Source organism: Nicotiana tabacum, chromosome 7, assembly GCF_000715075.1.
Source record: "Nicotiana tabacum cultivar K326 chromosome 7, ASM71507v2, whole genome shotgun sequence".
Classification (NCBI taxonomy): Eukaryota; Viridiplantae; Streptophyta; class Magnoliopsida; order Solanales; family Solanaceae; genus Nicotiana; species Nicotiana tabacum.
Window position 1 is genome coordinate 20,802,908 of NC_134086.1, and position 13,342 is coordinate 20,816,249.

The 13,342-nt window shown below is 44.7% G+C and overlaps 1 protein-coding gene across 1 annotated transcript in view; it reads right to left on the minus strand.

Moving 5' to 3' along the window:
• Positions 1 to 240: 240 nt before the first annotated feature.
• The window catches only part of LOC142162013 (uncharacterized), a 50,052-nt gene continuing 36,950 nt past the window's right edge, over positions 241 to 13,342 (minus strand). Inside the window, exon 5 of the mRNA XM_075218309.1 lies at positions 241 to 423. Within this exon, the coding sequence (XP_075074410.1) occupies positions 241 to 423 (183 nt within the window). The remainder of the gene's footprint in view (positions 424 to 13,342) is intronic.

The following is a 13,342-nucleotide window of genomic DNA, read 5'->3' on the forward strand; positions in this document are numbered from 1 at the left end:
CAGCAACCATCGTCGACCAGCTTTCCCCCCCCCCCCCCCGACGCCTGAACCACTGAACTCCACCGTCTCTGCCATTGCTGTTTAGTCTTTCACAAGCAGCTGCTGCTGCGTTTCTTCGTCGTCGCTGCCCACACGACCACTCCTCCTCCTCCTAGCTCCATTCAAACCATTTTCCGGCGATCCTCCATTAAATCCGTTGAGCAGCAGCTGTTGCTGCTGCGTCGTCACTGCCCGTCGACCCTACGTCCAAACGCCATAACCATCGTCATCACCTTCTTCGTCATTCAGCCCCGTCGACCCTACCGTTGCTCGTCGTTTGGGCAGCAGCTGTTGCTGCGTTGCTGCGTTGCCGAGCAGCTGTCGCTGCACTTCGTCGCCTTCGTCGCCAACGACCCCTTTCACTTCATATTCACGTAACAGTTGCTGCGTCAAAAAGAAAAAAACAGCAGCAACCAACCCCTCGGGTCGTTGACAGTCTTGGTCCGATATTTCTGTTTTCCGGTGAGGTCGCTTTTGCTCGTCGAGGTCCGGTACGTCGAGGTTGTTTTCCGAGGCGTCAAGGTCGGCCTACGGTTTGTCGCGTTTCAAGGATAACGCTGCCTCGCGGTTAGTTGTTTTTTTCAGATTTGTTTGAGGCATTGTTTGGCAATTTCCCTCGTTTGCTTCAGTAGATTTTTTTTTAGTTGTTCCCTACTCATATGTATATGGTTATTCACTTGTTTTGTTTTATATGAGCATATGGTTGGGATTCTGGCAAAAGATGCATAATTATGCCTAGTTTTCCTTTTTTTGTTTTGTTTAAGTTTTGTTTCTAGCCTTGTATTATTAGGGAACATCGAAGTTAGGTTATAGATTTATTTTTACGTGATTTTACTCAATAGACGTAGTCTAGTGCCATGCTCTTAGGAGTTCCGTAAATATGGGCTTAAACCGTTGGTAGGAGTAATCCTTTGAAATCAGAATCCGAAGTGTCATTTTAGCAAATTCTATGGTCATCGCAAAAGTAGAAAATCGCAGTTGTCTTAAGTTTGCCCTTAAATAAATAAGAATGAGATGAGCCTCGCCGAATAAAAATACAAATTGCGGGGCCCTCAGTGAATACTTGTTTTAAAATTACTTAGAATTCAGGAGGGCCGTTTAGCGAATTTCACGGCCTTCCCAAAATAATAACACGATAGTCTCTTTAGGTGCGTGTTTAATAATCTACTTTCTTAAACTTGGGTGTGCATTTCATGCGACCCAAATCCAAATCCCAAAACGTCAAATAAAACATGTTCCGGATTGTGGGTGCATTTCATGTGACGCAGTCCAAAGACATGTTTTAAGCGATGTTCACATTCTTAATAATAACAATTATGAAAGCGGTAAAAAGTTAAAATTTGCACATAAGTTCATATTTGTATAAAATCAGATAATCAAGCCGAATATAATAGTTGAGCGACCATACTAGAACCACGGAACTCGGGAATGCCTAACACCTTCTCCCGGGTTAACAGAATTCCTTATCCAGATTTCTGGTACGCAGACTGTAATATGGAGTCATTCTTTTCCTCGATTCGGGATTAAAATTGGTGACTTGGGACACCCTAAATCTCCCAAGTGGCGACTCTGCACATTTTTAGTGTGAATATGTGAAATTGGGTCTAGAATAGCTATTTTAACTATTTTTACTTTATTTCAAAGAAAAAAGAAATTTCAAAAAATATATATATAAATTTTAGTTTATGTATCTCTCATAAACTTGAAAAATACAAAAATTGCACTTTATTTTTGTACTTAATATAATTTCGAAAATTACAAAAAATAAATAAATAAAACATAGTTCTATTAAGGTTTTATAGTCATTTTAACTTTGAAAAATACAAAAAATATTACCTCATATTTTATCTTAATATTTAAAACGAAAATTACAAAAAAAATAGTTTTATTAATATTTTGTAGCTATTTTAAACCTTGAAAAATATTTAAAAAAAGATATAGTTTTGTTTAAATACTAGTCTTATTTTTGGTAGTTATTTTGCTTACATAGGACTAGTTAAGCAACGTGTTCCTATTTCTCGGGTCCGGGCAAAAGAATAATATTCGGGTTTAAACTACCCGGTTTTAGGCCTAATTTTCGGACCTAGCCCGTAATAAACCGTGTCCAGGACACATGGGGAACCCCACCACGCGTGGGGGACATAAGTCTCGAACCCCACCACGCGTGGGGCTCATTTTTCTGGACAAATGGGCTAATATACACGGACAGAAAAATGGAAAAGAGAGGGGACTTTTGAATTTTTGGAGGAAAAAGTACTGCTCACTCATCTTCTCCAAAGGTGGAGAAGACCGAAAACCCTAGGAACAAAAACAGACCCTTCCCGTCGTCCAAAAACCACCATCCCATCACAACCACCACCTCCGTCAACGACCCACCAGCAGTCGACCATCCTCCTGTCCAAACTCCCTTCGTCGACCACCAACGACGCCCAGCTCCATCACACCCGTCGCAACCCAAAAACCAGTCGCGACGCCACTCCCTCACGTCCGAACGACCATCGCTTCCTTCCTCCATTAAATCCGGCGAGTACTGCTGCTTCGCCTTCGTCGTCACTGCCCCCAGCTTCACTCCCTCATCGTCAAACAACCTATCCTCCCCAGCCAACAAGCTCTACTGCTCGTCGACCCTACTGCTGTCACCATTGTTGCGCTATTCGAGCAGCAGCCACTGCTGCTGTTGTTCGTGTTCATCACTGCCCGTCGACGCTACATCCAAACCACCAGCCCATGGCCATTTCTTCTCCTTCGTCGTAACCAAAAAAAACTAGTCCGACGATCCTCCATTGAATCCGGCCCTCGCTGCTGTTCCGTTCAGCTCCCCTACGCCCAAATGACCGCCTGGAAAAGTCAGTTGTAGCCATGACTCATTGTTAGTCCGTTCGTGTTCGAGTTTCTGGCGCGAGCTATTCCGTCCGAGCTTTGATAACCTTTTCTATGGTTTCCCGGTCGCGGTTATTCGTTGAAGTCGATGTTGAGGTTTGGTCCATGGCTCTATCTGTCTCTGTCTGTCCAGGTTAGTAAACTTCAAGCATTAGACGAGGAAATGTTACGGAATGTTCAAAAAATGCAATATAGAAATTGGTATGATAATTTTCTGCTTATGTTTTCATCGTATGCATTTTTGCTCATTTTGCGTTATGTTATTATTGTTTACTTGATGTCATTTGATTTAGTTGTATTAGTAGTCCTAAGACACAGTTTGACGTCGATTCGCTCGGCCCTTCATTGTCTTAGTTTATTTGGACAAAATTAGTATTAGTACCTGTCGTTACTACGCCTGAAACACTCATTCGCTTAAACTTCTTTTATTAAATCTTGACAAGTTATGAGATTGTATTTGTAAAGAAGCTGTAAGGTTTAGTATGGTTAAAGACGTAAAAATGGCATCCCTTTAAAAATATAAAAAAAAAAAAAATAATAAAAAATAATAATAATAAAAAAAATAAAATGAGACGAGCCTCGCCAAATAAAAGGGACAAATTGCGGGGCCCTCACAGAATATATGTATTAAATACTTAGATTCCGGGATGGGTCGTTTAGCAAATTTCACGGCCCTACCCAAAATAATAATGCGCTAGTTGCTTTAGGCGCGCCTTTAATAATGTTGTCTCCCTAAACTCGTGTGCACATTTATGTGACCCAAATCCAAATCTCAACGGAGTCAAAATATGTCTCTAGTCACGGGCGCATTGATTGTGGCGTGGCCCGGGATGCATTTCCATGACGTTACTAATTCTTTAAAAAAATAAGAATGAGATGAGCCTCGCCGAATAAAAAATACAAATTGCGGGGCCCTCAGTAAATACTTGTTTAAAATTACTTGGAATTCAGGAGGGTCGATTAGCGAATTTCACGGCCTCCGCAAAATAATAACGCGATAGTCGCTTTAGGCGCGTCTTTAATAATTTAATTTTAATTTTCCTAAACTCGGGTGTGCATTTCATGCGACCCAAATCCAAATCCTAAAACATCAAATAAAATATGTTTCGGATTGTGGGTGCATTTCATGTGACACAGTCCAAAGATATATTTTAAGCAATGTTCACATTCTTGTAATAATAATAATTAATAAAGCGGTTAAAAGATAAAATTTGCACATGGTTCATAATTGTATTAAAAATCAGATAAATAAGCCGAATATAACAGTTGAGCGACCGTGCTAGAACCACGGAACTCGGGAATGCCTAACACCTTCTCCCGGGTTAACAGAATTCCTTATCCGGATTTCTGGTACGCAGACTGTAATATAGAGTCATTCTTTTCCTCGATTCGGGATTAAAATTGGTGACTTGGGACACCCTAAATCTCCCAAGTGGCGACTCTGAAATAATTAAACCAATCCCGTTTCGATTGTCCTTTAATTGGAAAAAACTCCCCCTGCGCCCCCCGGGCGCGGAAAAAGGAGGTGTGACAGCTCTGGCGACTCCGCTGGGGATCATAACCCAGAACCACTGGTTCAGGGTTAGAAATTCGAGCTTAGATAAATTGTTATATTTGGCTTTATCTGATTTTTTTTTTACATGTTTTAAGCCTAATGTGCTAAATGTTGCTTTTACCGCTTTGATATTATGTGAACTGTATATAAATTGTGCCGAAATCCATCTTCTCTCTGAGTCTTCTAAATCATGAAGAAGGGCGTACTTCGTATGACTTCTTTTCTGTATAGTGTCAAATCCCAATTTAGAACGAGGTTCGGATAAGTTGCTAAGCCGGTGAAGCTTCTGTATTCCCGGTACGCTGCCCCCCTTCGGCTCGAGCTATCCGCTCGGGTAAGCCAGGTCTAGAACAAACACCCAGGTTCTGAACCTAGTATAACAAAGCCACATGCCGGATCCCTAGTAGGAGCATTTATTTGCATCACGTGCATCTGACTTAGGGGACTCAACACAGGGGTTGGGTCCGTCTAGGAATAGCAACCTGAAATAGAAAAAGGCCATCCTGATGCATCCTACTCACTGCTTGTGCATTTATTTGCTTCAAACATGCATGATGACCGGTTTTGAATGTTGGGAAATTTTTACAAAAAAATTATATATATATATAAAATAAAATAAAAAATAGAAATAAACAGACCAGTTAGTTTATCACCCGAACTACGTCGGTTTGATTCTCACCGGATGTGAGATACGTAGGCAACCCTCATCGGGTCCAACTCTTTTTCCATTTTTACCAAAAATGATATACCATAAAGCATATATGTATATATGTATACACATGTATATAAATAAATTTTTTTTGTTTTGTCCAAAGATTTTTGGTTAGAGTCAAAATAAAGGTTTTTGTTTTCACCTAAAAGGTCACCCTAATAAATGTGCAGGATGAACACAGAGCAAAATGAACCATTCTCAGCCCTCAGCGAGGTCCCTCTACAACTCCACATGTGGTGGAATGACTTGGAAGCCGATAGCAAAGGGGTAATAGGAAGAATATTGGGAGGTTTTGTAAATTTGTTGGGTGTTGAGCCAAGGACAGATATTCTTGAAGCTCTAATACCATTTTGGGACCCCACCTGCAATGTATTCCGTTTTGCTGATTTTGAACTTTCACCGACACTTGAGGAAGTTGCCGGATATGCGGGACTGAATGAGAAGTTAAGAGGGCAATATTTGCTTTCGCCAAGGCCGGTGTCCCCGCATGCGTTTCTGGATCTACTAAGCATTAGTCGGAAGGTACAACATGACGATTTATCGAGAGGGTGTTGTGATCTCCATTTCTTGTATCAGCGGTACGAAACCCCGCAGGGTTTCGAGGAACCAAACCTTGGGCTAACTCACGGAGGGAACAGAAACAAATGGGAAGCAAGACGTACTTTGGCTTTTATCACAGCATTCTTGGGAGTAATGGTCTGCCCAAGGAAGGACAAAAAGATAGAGATAGGTCTGGTAGGGATGGCCGACGTGGCAATCAAAAGAACCAATAGTACTGTGGTTCCTTTGATTTTGTCCGAAATCTACCGGGCTCTGACTATATGCCGAGAAGGAGGTACGTTCTTCCAAGGTTGCAACCTGTTACTTCAGCTATGGATGCAGGAACACCTCCATCACCGAGTAGGATACATGAACCACGGGTTGACCGAGAGGAATTGTATCAGCGGATTCAAGAAGCGCATGACAGGCGCCAGATTTCCTGAAGGTGTCAAAGAATGGGTTACACGGTTAAGGTCAACAACATCTGACCAAATTGAATGGGCATTTGGTTGGTTGACTGATACTGAGGTTATCTACATGTCGGCTGAAGAATGTCATGTTCTCTTAATGGGGCTTCGCAGCATCCAACCATATGCCCCTCATCGGGTATTACGACAACTGGGCAGGTTTCAAGTAGTCCCTAATGATGAAAATCTGAGCAAGCATGCCTTGGAATTAAGCCCGGGAGTCATATTCCCCGAGGGGAAGATTAGAAAACTGTGGCATGAATGTAGATTCTTGGAGCCCAAAACCATGGTACGAGAGCTAGCTAAAGGTGAGGTAGACCCAAAGTACGATGCTTGGTTCGAAAGAAGGTTTCAGGCTCGGCAAAGACCTGCTAAAAGGGCCCACGTCCAACACTTCACCAATGATTCACAAGAGCAATGGGGATGGTTAAAAAGGGAGAAAGGTTACCGGGTCGAAATCGGGAAGCTAAAGCAACAAGTTGAAAGGCTTGTATTTGAGAACAATGTGCAAGTTGCCTCGGAGCAGGCTGAAAGAAACAAGTTAGCCCAAGAAAACCAAACCTTGAAGGCCCGCCTTCGCCAAGCCAGTAAGAGTAACGTTGACCGACAGAAGCGTCGCTCGGATGAAAGATTGATAGCAAGTTTGAGAAATCAGGTCATCCAAGGCGAAGAAGAATTAGAACAATCGAGAGCTTGCATAACAAGGATGAAGGTCAGAGGGGCAAAGTACGCAATGGCCCGGAAGCAGCATTTGCAACAGGTCATAAGGGATTATGAAATGAGCGTCAGAATATTAAGGGAGACGAGCTCCACTCTACATGATCGGATCGTCAAACAAGCACGAGACGCCCAGGCCGACAGAAGACAGTGCTACGATGCAATGGACTGCATGGAAAGACAAATGGAGTTGTTTCAGGATCAACTTGCTGACGATGCTCAGGCACTGGGGTTAAAAAACCAACAAATCAGGCAGTTTCTCAGTGAAAGAGATGACATCCGAGCAAGTATTGATGAAATAGGGCATTACATCTACATGAAATGCTTGGCATGTGAGCGAACACCTCGGAAGACCCTCCTTGTTTCCATCATGGGCTGCGTCCGCCGGATTATGAACGAGTTGAAGAACCTGCAAAGAGACCTTACACCTAGAGCCGCGGAAAGGCCGAATGATGCCTCGCGGGCCCTTAAATTGGAGAATTAGTTTTGGTCAAGTCCTGTTTATTTGGCGTTGGTTGTTTTTCCATATGTTGTTTTCTTTTCATCAAACCAAGTTTAAAACCGTGGAGTCTGTACTTCTGCTATTTTTATTTTAAGTACTGTGTAATAGCAAATTTTGATAATGAAATTAAGTGAATCCAGAAGAATTACTGTGTGTCTTTGCTTTGAGGCAGAACTACGCCTGGTCTGATTCGCGCGGGGACGTGATACGTAGGCAATCCCCATAAGATTCGACCGCTTTTAATAAATAAAGAAAAGAAAATGTAAATAAAATAAAACGCAGGGTTTCGCAAAATACTTTAAAGAGACGAATGAACGAGCCGGAATGACGCATGTGGTTTGAAGCAAAGCATGTAGAAACGGTTAACTGCCTAGGTGCATTGCATCCTCTATGTGTTATGATCAAATCTGTTAAGCTCTAACACTAACAAAGTTTGTTGTTGTCTGATACCAGACAGTTAGTTGTTAAAGAATTCTGGCAACACATTCATACCAAACCAGATCCAAAGGACCGGTAGCAACAAACATGACTACTTCAGAGAATAGTAATGAGGAAGAAAGGCCGATGAGCCAGTTGCTAAAAGAGGCAATGGAAAAGATTGAAAGGATGGGACTAGAGATGCATGCAATGCAGCTAGCCCTGGCCAAAACGCAAAAGAGCCCTGAGACACTGGGACACGTGCCGGAGTACCCTCACTCTGGCCCTTCCACAAGCCGCCCAAATCCCCTCTATCATCAAGAAAGAAGCCCTCATGATTCCCAAGCTCCACCACCCCATCAACCTCTCCCAACACCCAATATTCCCATTTTTGTGGGACCTGCATCAGCCCCTTTGCAGCGAACGACCAGTGAGCCATTGTTTCAGGCTCACGATACACAATACTATCCCCCTGAGCCTACATTCCACGCACCGGAACCACAGGCTTACAATCCCCATTTGGAAGTACCGGTAGAGGTTGAGAAGCCGGTTAAGGCCCCTGAACAGGATGAAGTGTTAAGAAAGTTCAAAAGCCTGGAGCAATCCTTCAGGAACTTGCACGGGCTGGGCAATCAAGTCAGCGTGGCATACAAAGATCTGTGCCCTTTCCCAGATGTCCAACTCCCGGCCGGGTTCAAGATGCCCAAGTTTGATTTATATGAAGGGCACGGTGATCCCATGGCACATTTGCGGGGATTCTGTAGCAAAATGAGAGGGGCAGGAGGCAAGGATGAGCTTTTGATAGCTTATTTCGGCCAAAGTCTGAGTGGATCTGCACTGGAATGGTATACCAGGCAAGATTTCAGCAGGTGGTACACGTGGGATGATCTGGCGCAGGCTTTTACAGGTCATTTCCAGTACAACCTGGAGATAGTCCCTGACCGTCTCACGTTATTGAGAACTGGGAAGAAACCCGGGGAAAGTTTTCGCGAATTCGGGTTCCGCTGGAGACAACAAGCAGCTAGGGTCGATCCTCCCATGAGAGAGGGAGAGATGGTAGACTACTTTTTGCAGACATTGGATCCAACTTACTTTGGTCACTTGGTGACAACGGTTGGAAAATCTTTCAACGAGGTGGTCAAAATAGGGGTCATGATAGAAGAAGGTTTGAGGTCGGACAAGATCTTAAACTATTCGGCACTTAAGGCCACAACCCAGGCTATTCAAAGCGGCACGGGAGGTGCGCTAAGAAGAAAGAAAGAAGAGGTTGCCACGATCGAGGCAAGCAGTTGGTCCAGGGATGGCAGGCCGCACTACAACCAACCCAGGCCTCACAGGTCAAACTACCCATACAACCCACCACAAAATTTCTATCCACCTCAAGAACCACATTGTTCCGTACACCAAGCCCAGGTATACACTCAGCCTCCGGTTCGCCCACAATGGCGCGCACCGGCTCCCCAGAACATATATGCACCACCACAAAACACCTACCCTCCACCAAGGGCATATAGAAACCCTTCAGGGGCAGGTTTCCGGGGAAATCCAGATGCTAGGAATGACAGGTTGCGGAAGCAAAGAACCTTCACCGAATTGGGAGAAACCTACACCGTTGTGTTCCACAAGCTGCGGCAATTGGGTTTGGTTAGTCCTGTCCATACTCAGGAACCAAATCCCCCGCCTCAGAATTTGGATCGTTCAATCAGTTGTGAATACTGTTCAGGGATGCTCGGGCACGATACCGAGAAGTGCTGGAAGTTAAGGCATGCCATACAGGATCTTATTGACACCAATAAGATCGAGGTCCAGACACCGGAGGCCCCTAACATCAACCAAAACCCACTGCCAGCGCACCACAAAGCTCACATGATTGAGTTGGTGTGTGAGGAGGAGAATTAAGAAAACCCTCACAAACAGTGATGATGATCCAAGCCGCCCCGAAAGAAGTCTTAACCAGTGGAGCAATGAGTGTACGGTCGCAGGGAGAAGGCGTCAAGCCGGTAGTGATATTGGGGAAGAGCCCGTCCGTCATAGCAAGCAAACCCGAGCCAAGCAAGTTGGTAATACCAGGGATCCTGCCCACACCGGCAGTCATGTTGAAAGGGGTATGTAGAGAGCGGGTGACCATAAAGCCGGTGGTCCAACTGCCGATGATTGACAGCAGGGTTGTGCCCTGGAAATATGAAAAAGCAGTGGTGACGTACCAAGGAAAACAGGTGGAAGAAGTCAGTTGTGAAGCGCAAGGGCTGACTCGATCAGGTCGATGTTTTGCTCCGGTGGAGTTAAGAAAAACCAACCCAGTGGCAACCAAGAAGCCAGTGTCAGAAGAAGAGGCTGAAGACTTCCTGAGGAAGATGAAAGTACAAGACTATTCTGTGGTTGAGCAGCTGAGAAAAACACCTGCCCAGATCTCACTATTGTCATTACTCCTCCATTCCGAGGAACATCGTCGGGCCCTGTTAAAGATATTGAACGAGGCCCATGTACCCAGTGAGATTTCTGTAAACCACCTGGAAACCATTGCCAGCAAGATTTTCGAGGTGAACAGAGTGACATTCTCAGATGATGACCTGCCGGTGGAAGGTACGGAGCATAACAAAGCTCTATACCTAGCTGTCAAATGCGAAGACTCGGTGGTAACTCGAGTATTGGTGGATAACGGCTCAAGCGCCAATATTTGTCCATTATCCACCCTGGACCAGTTAAATATTGACCGTGGAAGAATCCGGGAGAACAGCATCTGTGTCCGAGGGTTTGACGGAAACGGAACCGCCACTGTGGGGGATGTTGTACTTGAACTGACCATTGGTCCGGTCCTATTTACCATGGAATTCCAGGTGTTGGACGCCACGGTATCTTACAACTTGCTGTTAGGACGACCTTGGATTCATGCAGCTAAAGCGGTGCCTTCCACCCTACATCAGACAGTGAAGTTCGAGTGGGAAAGACAAGAGGTCGTGTTGCACGGCGAGGATACAACATGCACCATGGGCGGAACCATTGTGCCTTTCATAGAGACCACTGATGACAAGGGTCCCTGGGTCTACCAGATTCTCGATACAGGGTCGGCCGACAAAATTTCTGAAGGAGAAATCATCCCGCACCCTAGGGTGGCTGTCGCAACAGTCATGATGGTATCAGAAATGCTGGGTAATGGGTTTGTGCCGGGAAAAGGCCTGGGAGTTGAACTTCAAGGGATAGTCCAACCTGTCTCCCTTCCTAAGAATCTGGAAACTTTCGGGTTGGGGTTCAAACCAACCGCAGCAGACAGAAAGCAAGCGCGAAAAATGAAGAAGAGGGTCTGGTCTCTGCCTAAACCAGTGCCACGCCTCTCAAGGTCTTTTGTTAAAGCTGGTGCCAAGGGGTCAGCGATCCCAAAGATTCGAGGACCTTTGATCGGCATAAGTGAAGACCTGAATCAGAGTTCGGAGAGACTATTCGCGGATGTCAGTATGGTGGAAGCTGGAGAGGGTTCCAGCAGAGCAGAGATACAATTCGTGGGGCCTGAGGCCAAGACCAACAATTGGACGGTTACTCCTCTTCCTGTCCGAGGGGAGTCTTGGTAGTAGGCTTTGATTAATGTTTTGTTTGTTTGTTTGTTTGATCGGATTATTCAAGGGTGTAATCCCAATTTTACTTTCGTTTTGTAAAAGTGTGAACCCTTTTTATCCTGCAAATTTAATAAAGTTCTTTTCTTTTGTCCCATTTTAATTTCTTGTTTTGATCTTTTTCTTTCTGAACAGTTCTCTTTTTACTGGTCCTAATGACATGGCATGCACAGCGGATCTTCGACCTGGTCTAATAAATCAATCTGAATCTGACTCAATGATGCAAGAGGTCGTTTGTGATAATGAATCCGAATGTGACGAAGGGGAAGCCTTCGGAGAAATAAACCGAGAACTGTGCCAATTTGAAGAGAAACCCAAGCCTAACCTAAATGACACTGAGGCTGTGAATCTAGGAGACACTGATAACGTCTAAGAGACCAAAATTAGCATCCACATTGAGCCAAATGTCAAAGCAGAATTGATCGAAACTCTCAGGGAATTCAAAGATGTTTTTGCATGGTCATATGATGATATGCCTGGATTGAGCACCAATTTAGTGGTTCACAAACTACCCACTGACCCGGCATACCCTCCGGTCAAGCAAAAACTAAGGAAATTTAAAACAGAAATGAGTGTAAAGATCAAGGAAGAAGTGATTAAGCAGTTACAAGCGAAGGTCATTCGGGTCACTCGATATCCCGAGTGGTTGGCCAATGTGGTACCAGTCCCAAAGAAGGATGGAAAAATCAGGGTGTGCGTTGACTACCGCAACCTCAACAAAGCAAGTCCCAAGGACAATTTCCCACTGCCCAACATTCATATCCTGATCGACAATTGCGCTGGGCGCGAGATCGGATCCTTTGTGGATTGCTATGCGGGTTATCATCAGATCCTAATGGACGAAGAGGATGCTGAGAAGACAGCGTTTATTACGCCATGGGGAACCTACTACTATCGAGTAATGCCGTTCGGGTTAAAGAACGCCGGGGCAACGTACATGCGAGCAATGACTACTGTGTTTCATGACATGATACACAAAGAAATAGAGGTGTACGTCGATGATGTGATCATCAAATCTTGGCGTCAGGAGGACCATGTAGCAGACCTAAGGAGATTTTTCCAAAGACTCCGGAGGTATGATATCAAGCTTAACCCGGCCAAATGCGCATTCGGGGTTCCATCAGGAAAGTTGCTAGGATTCATCGTCAGTCGACGGGGGATTGAGTTAGACCCATCCAAAATTGAATCCATCCGAGATTTGCCACCGCCGAGGAACAAAACAGAGGTAATGAGTTTGCTGGGTAGACTCAATTACATCAGCAGGTTCATCGCTCAACTCACAGCAACTTGTGAGCCCATATTTCGGCTACTGAGAAAGGATGCTGCAGTAGGTTGGACGGCAGAGTGTCAGGAGGCCTTCGACCAAATCAAAGGGTATCTGTCTAATCCACCCGTATTGGTCCCGCCTAAGCCCGGGAAACCCCTAATCCTTTACCTGACGGTCTTGGAAAATTCATTTGGTTGTGTACTGGGGCAACATGATGACACAGGGAGGAAGGAGCAAGCCATCTACTATCTTAGCAAGAAATTCACAGTGCATGAGGTCAAGTACACTCAACTCGAGAAAACGTGCTGCGCCCTAACTTGGGTAGCTCAGAAGTTGAAGCACTACCTGTCGTCATATACTACTTATCTCATATCCCGCTTGGACCCATTGAAGTATATCTTTCAGAAACCTATGCCCACGGGAAGGTTGGCAAAATGGAAAATTCTGCTCACAGAGTTTGATATCATCTATGTGACGAGGACGGCCATGAAAGCCCAGGCGCTGGCAGACCATTTGGCCGAGAATCCTGTTGATGAAAAATACGAGCCCTTAAGAACGTATTTTCCTGACGAAGAGGTGATGCATACGAATGAGTTGGAATTACCCGAGGAACCGGGTTGGAAGCTTTTCTTCGATGG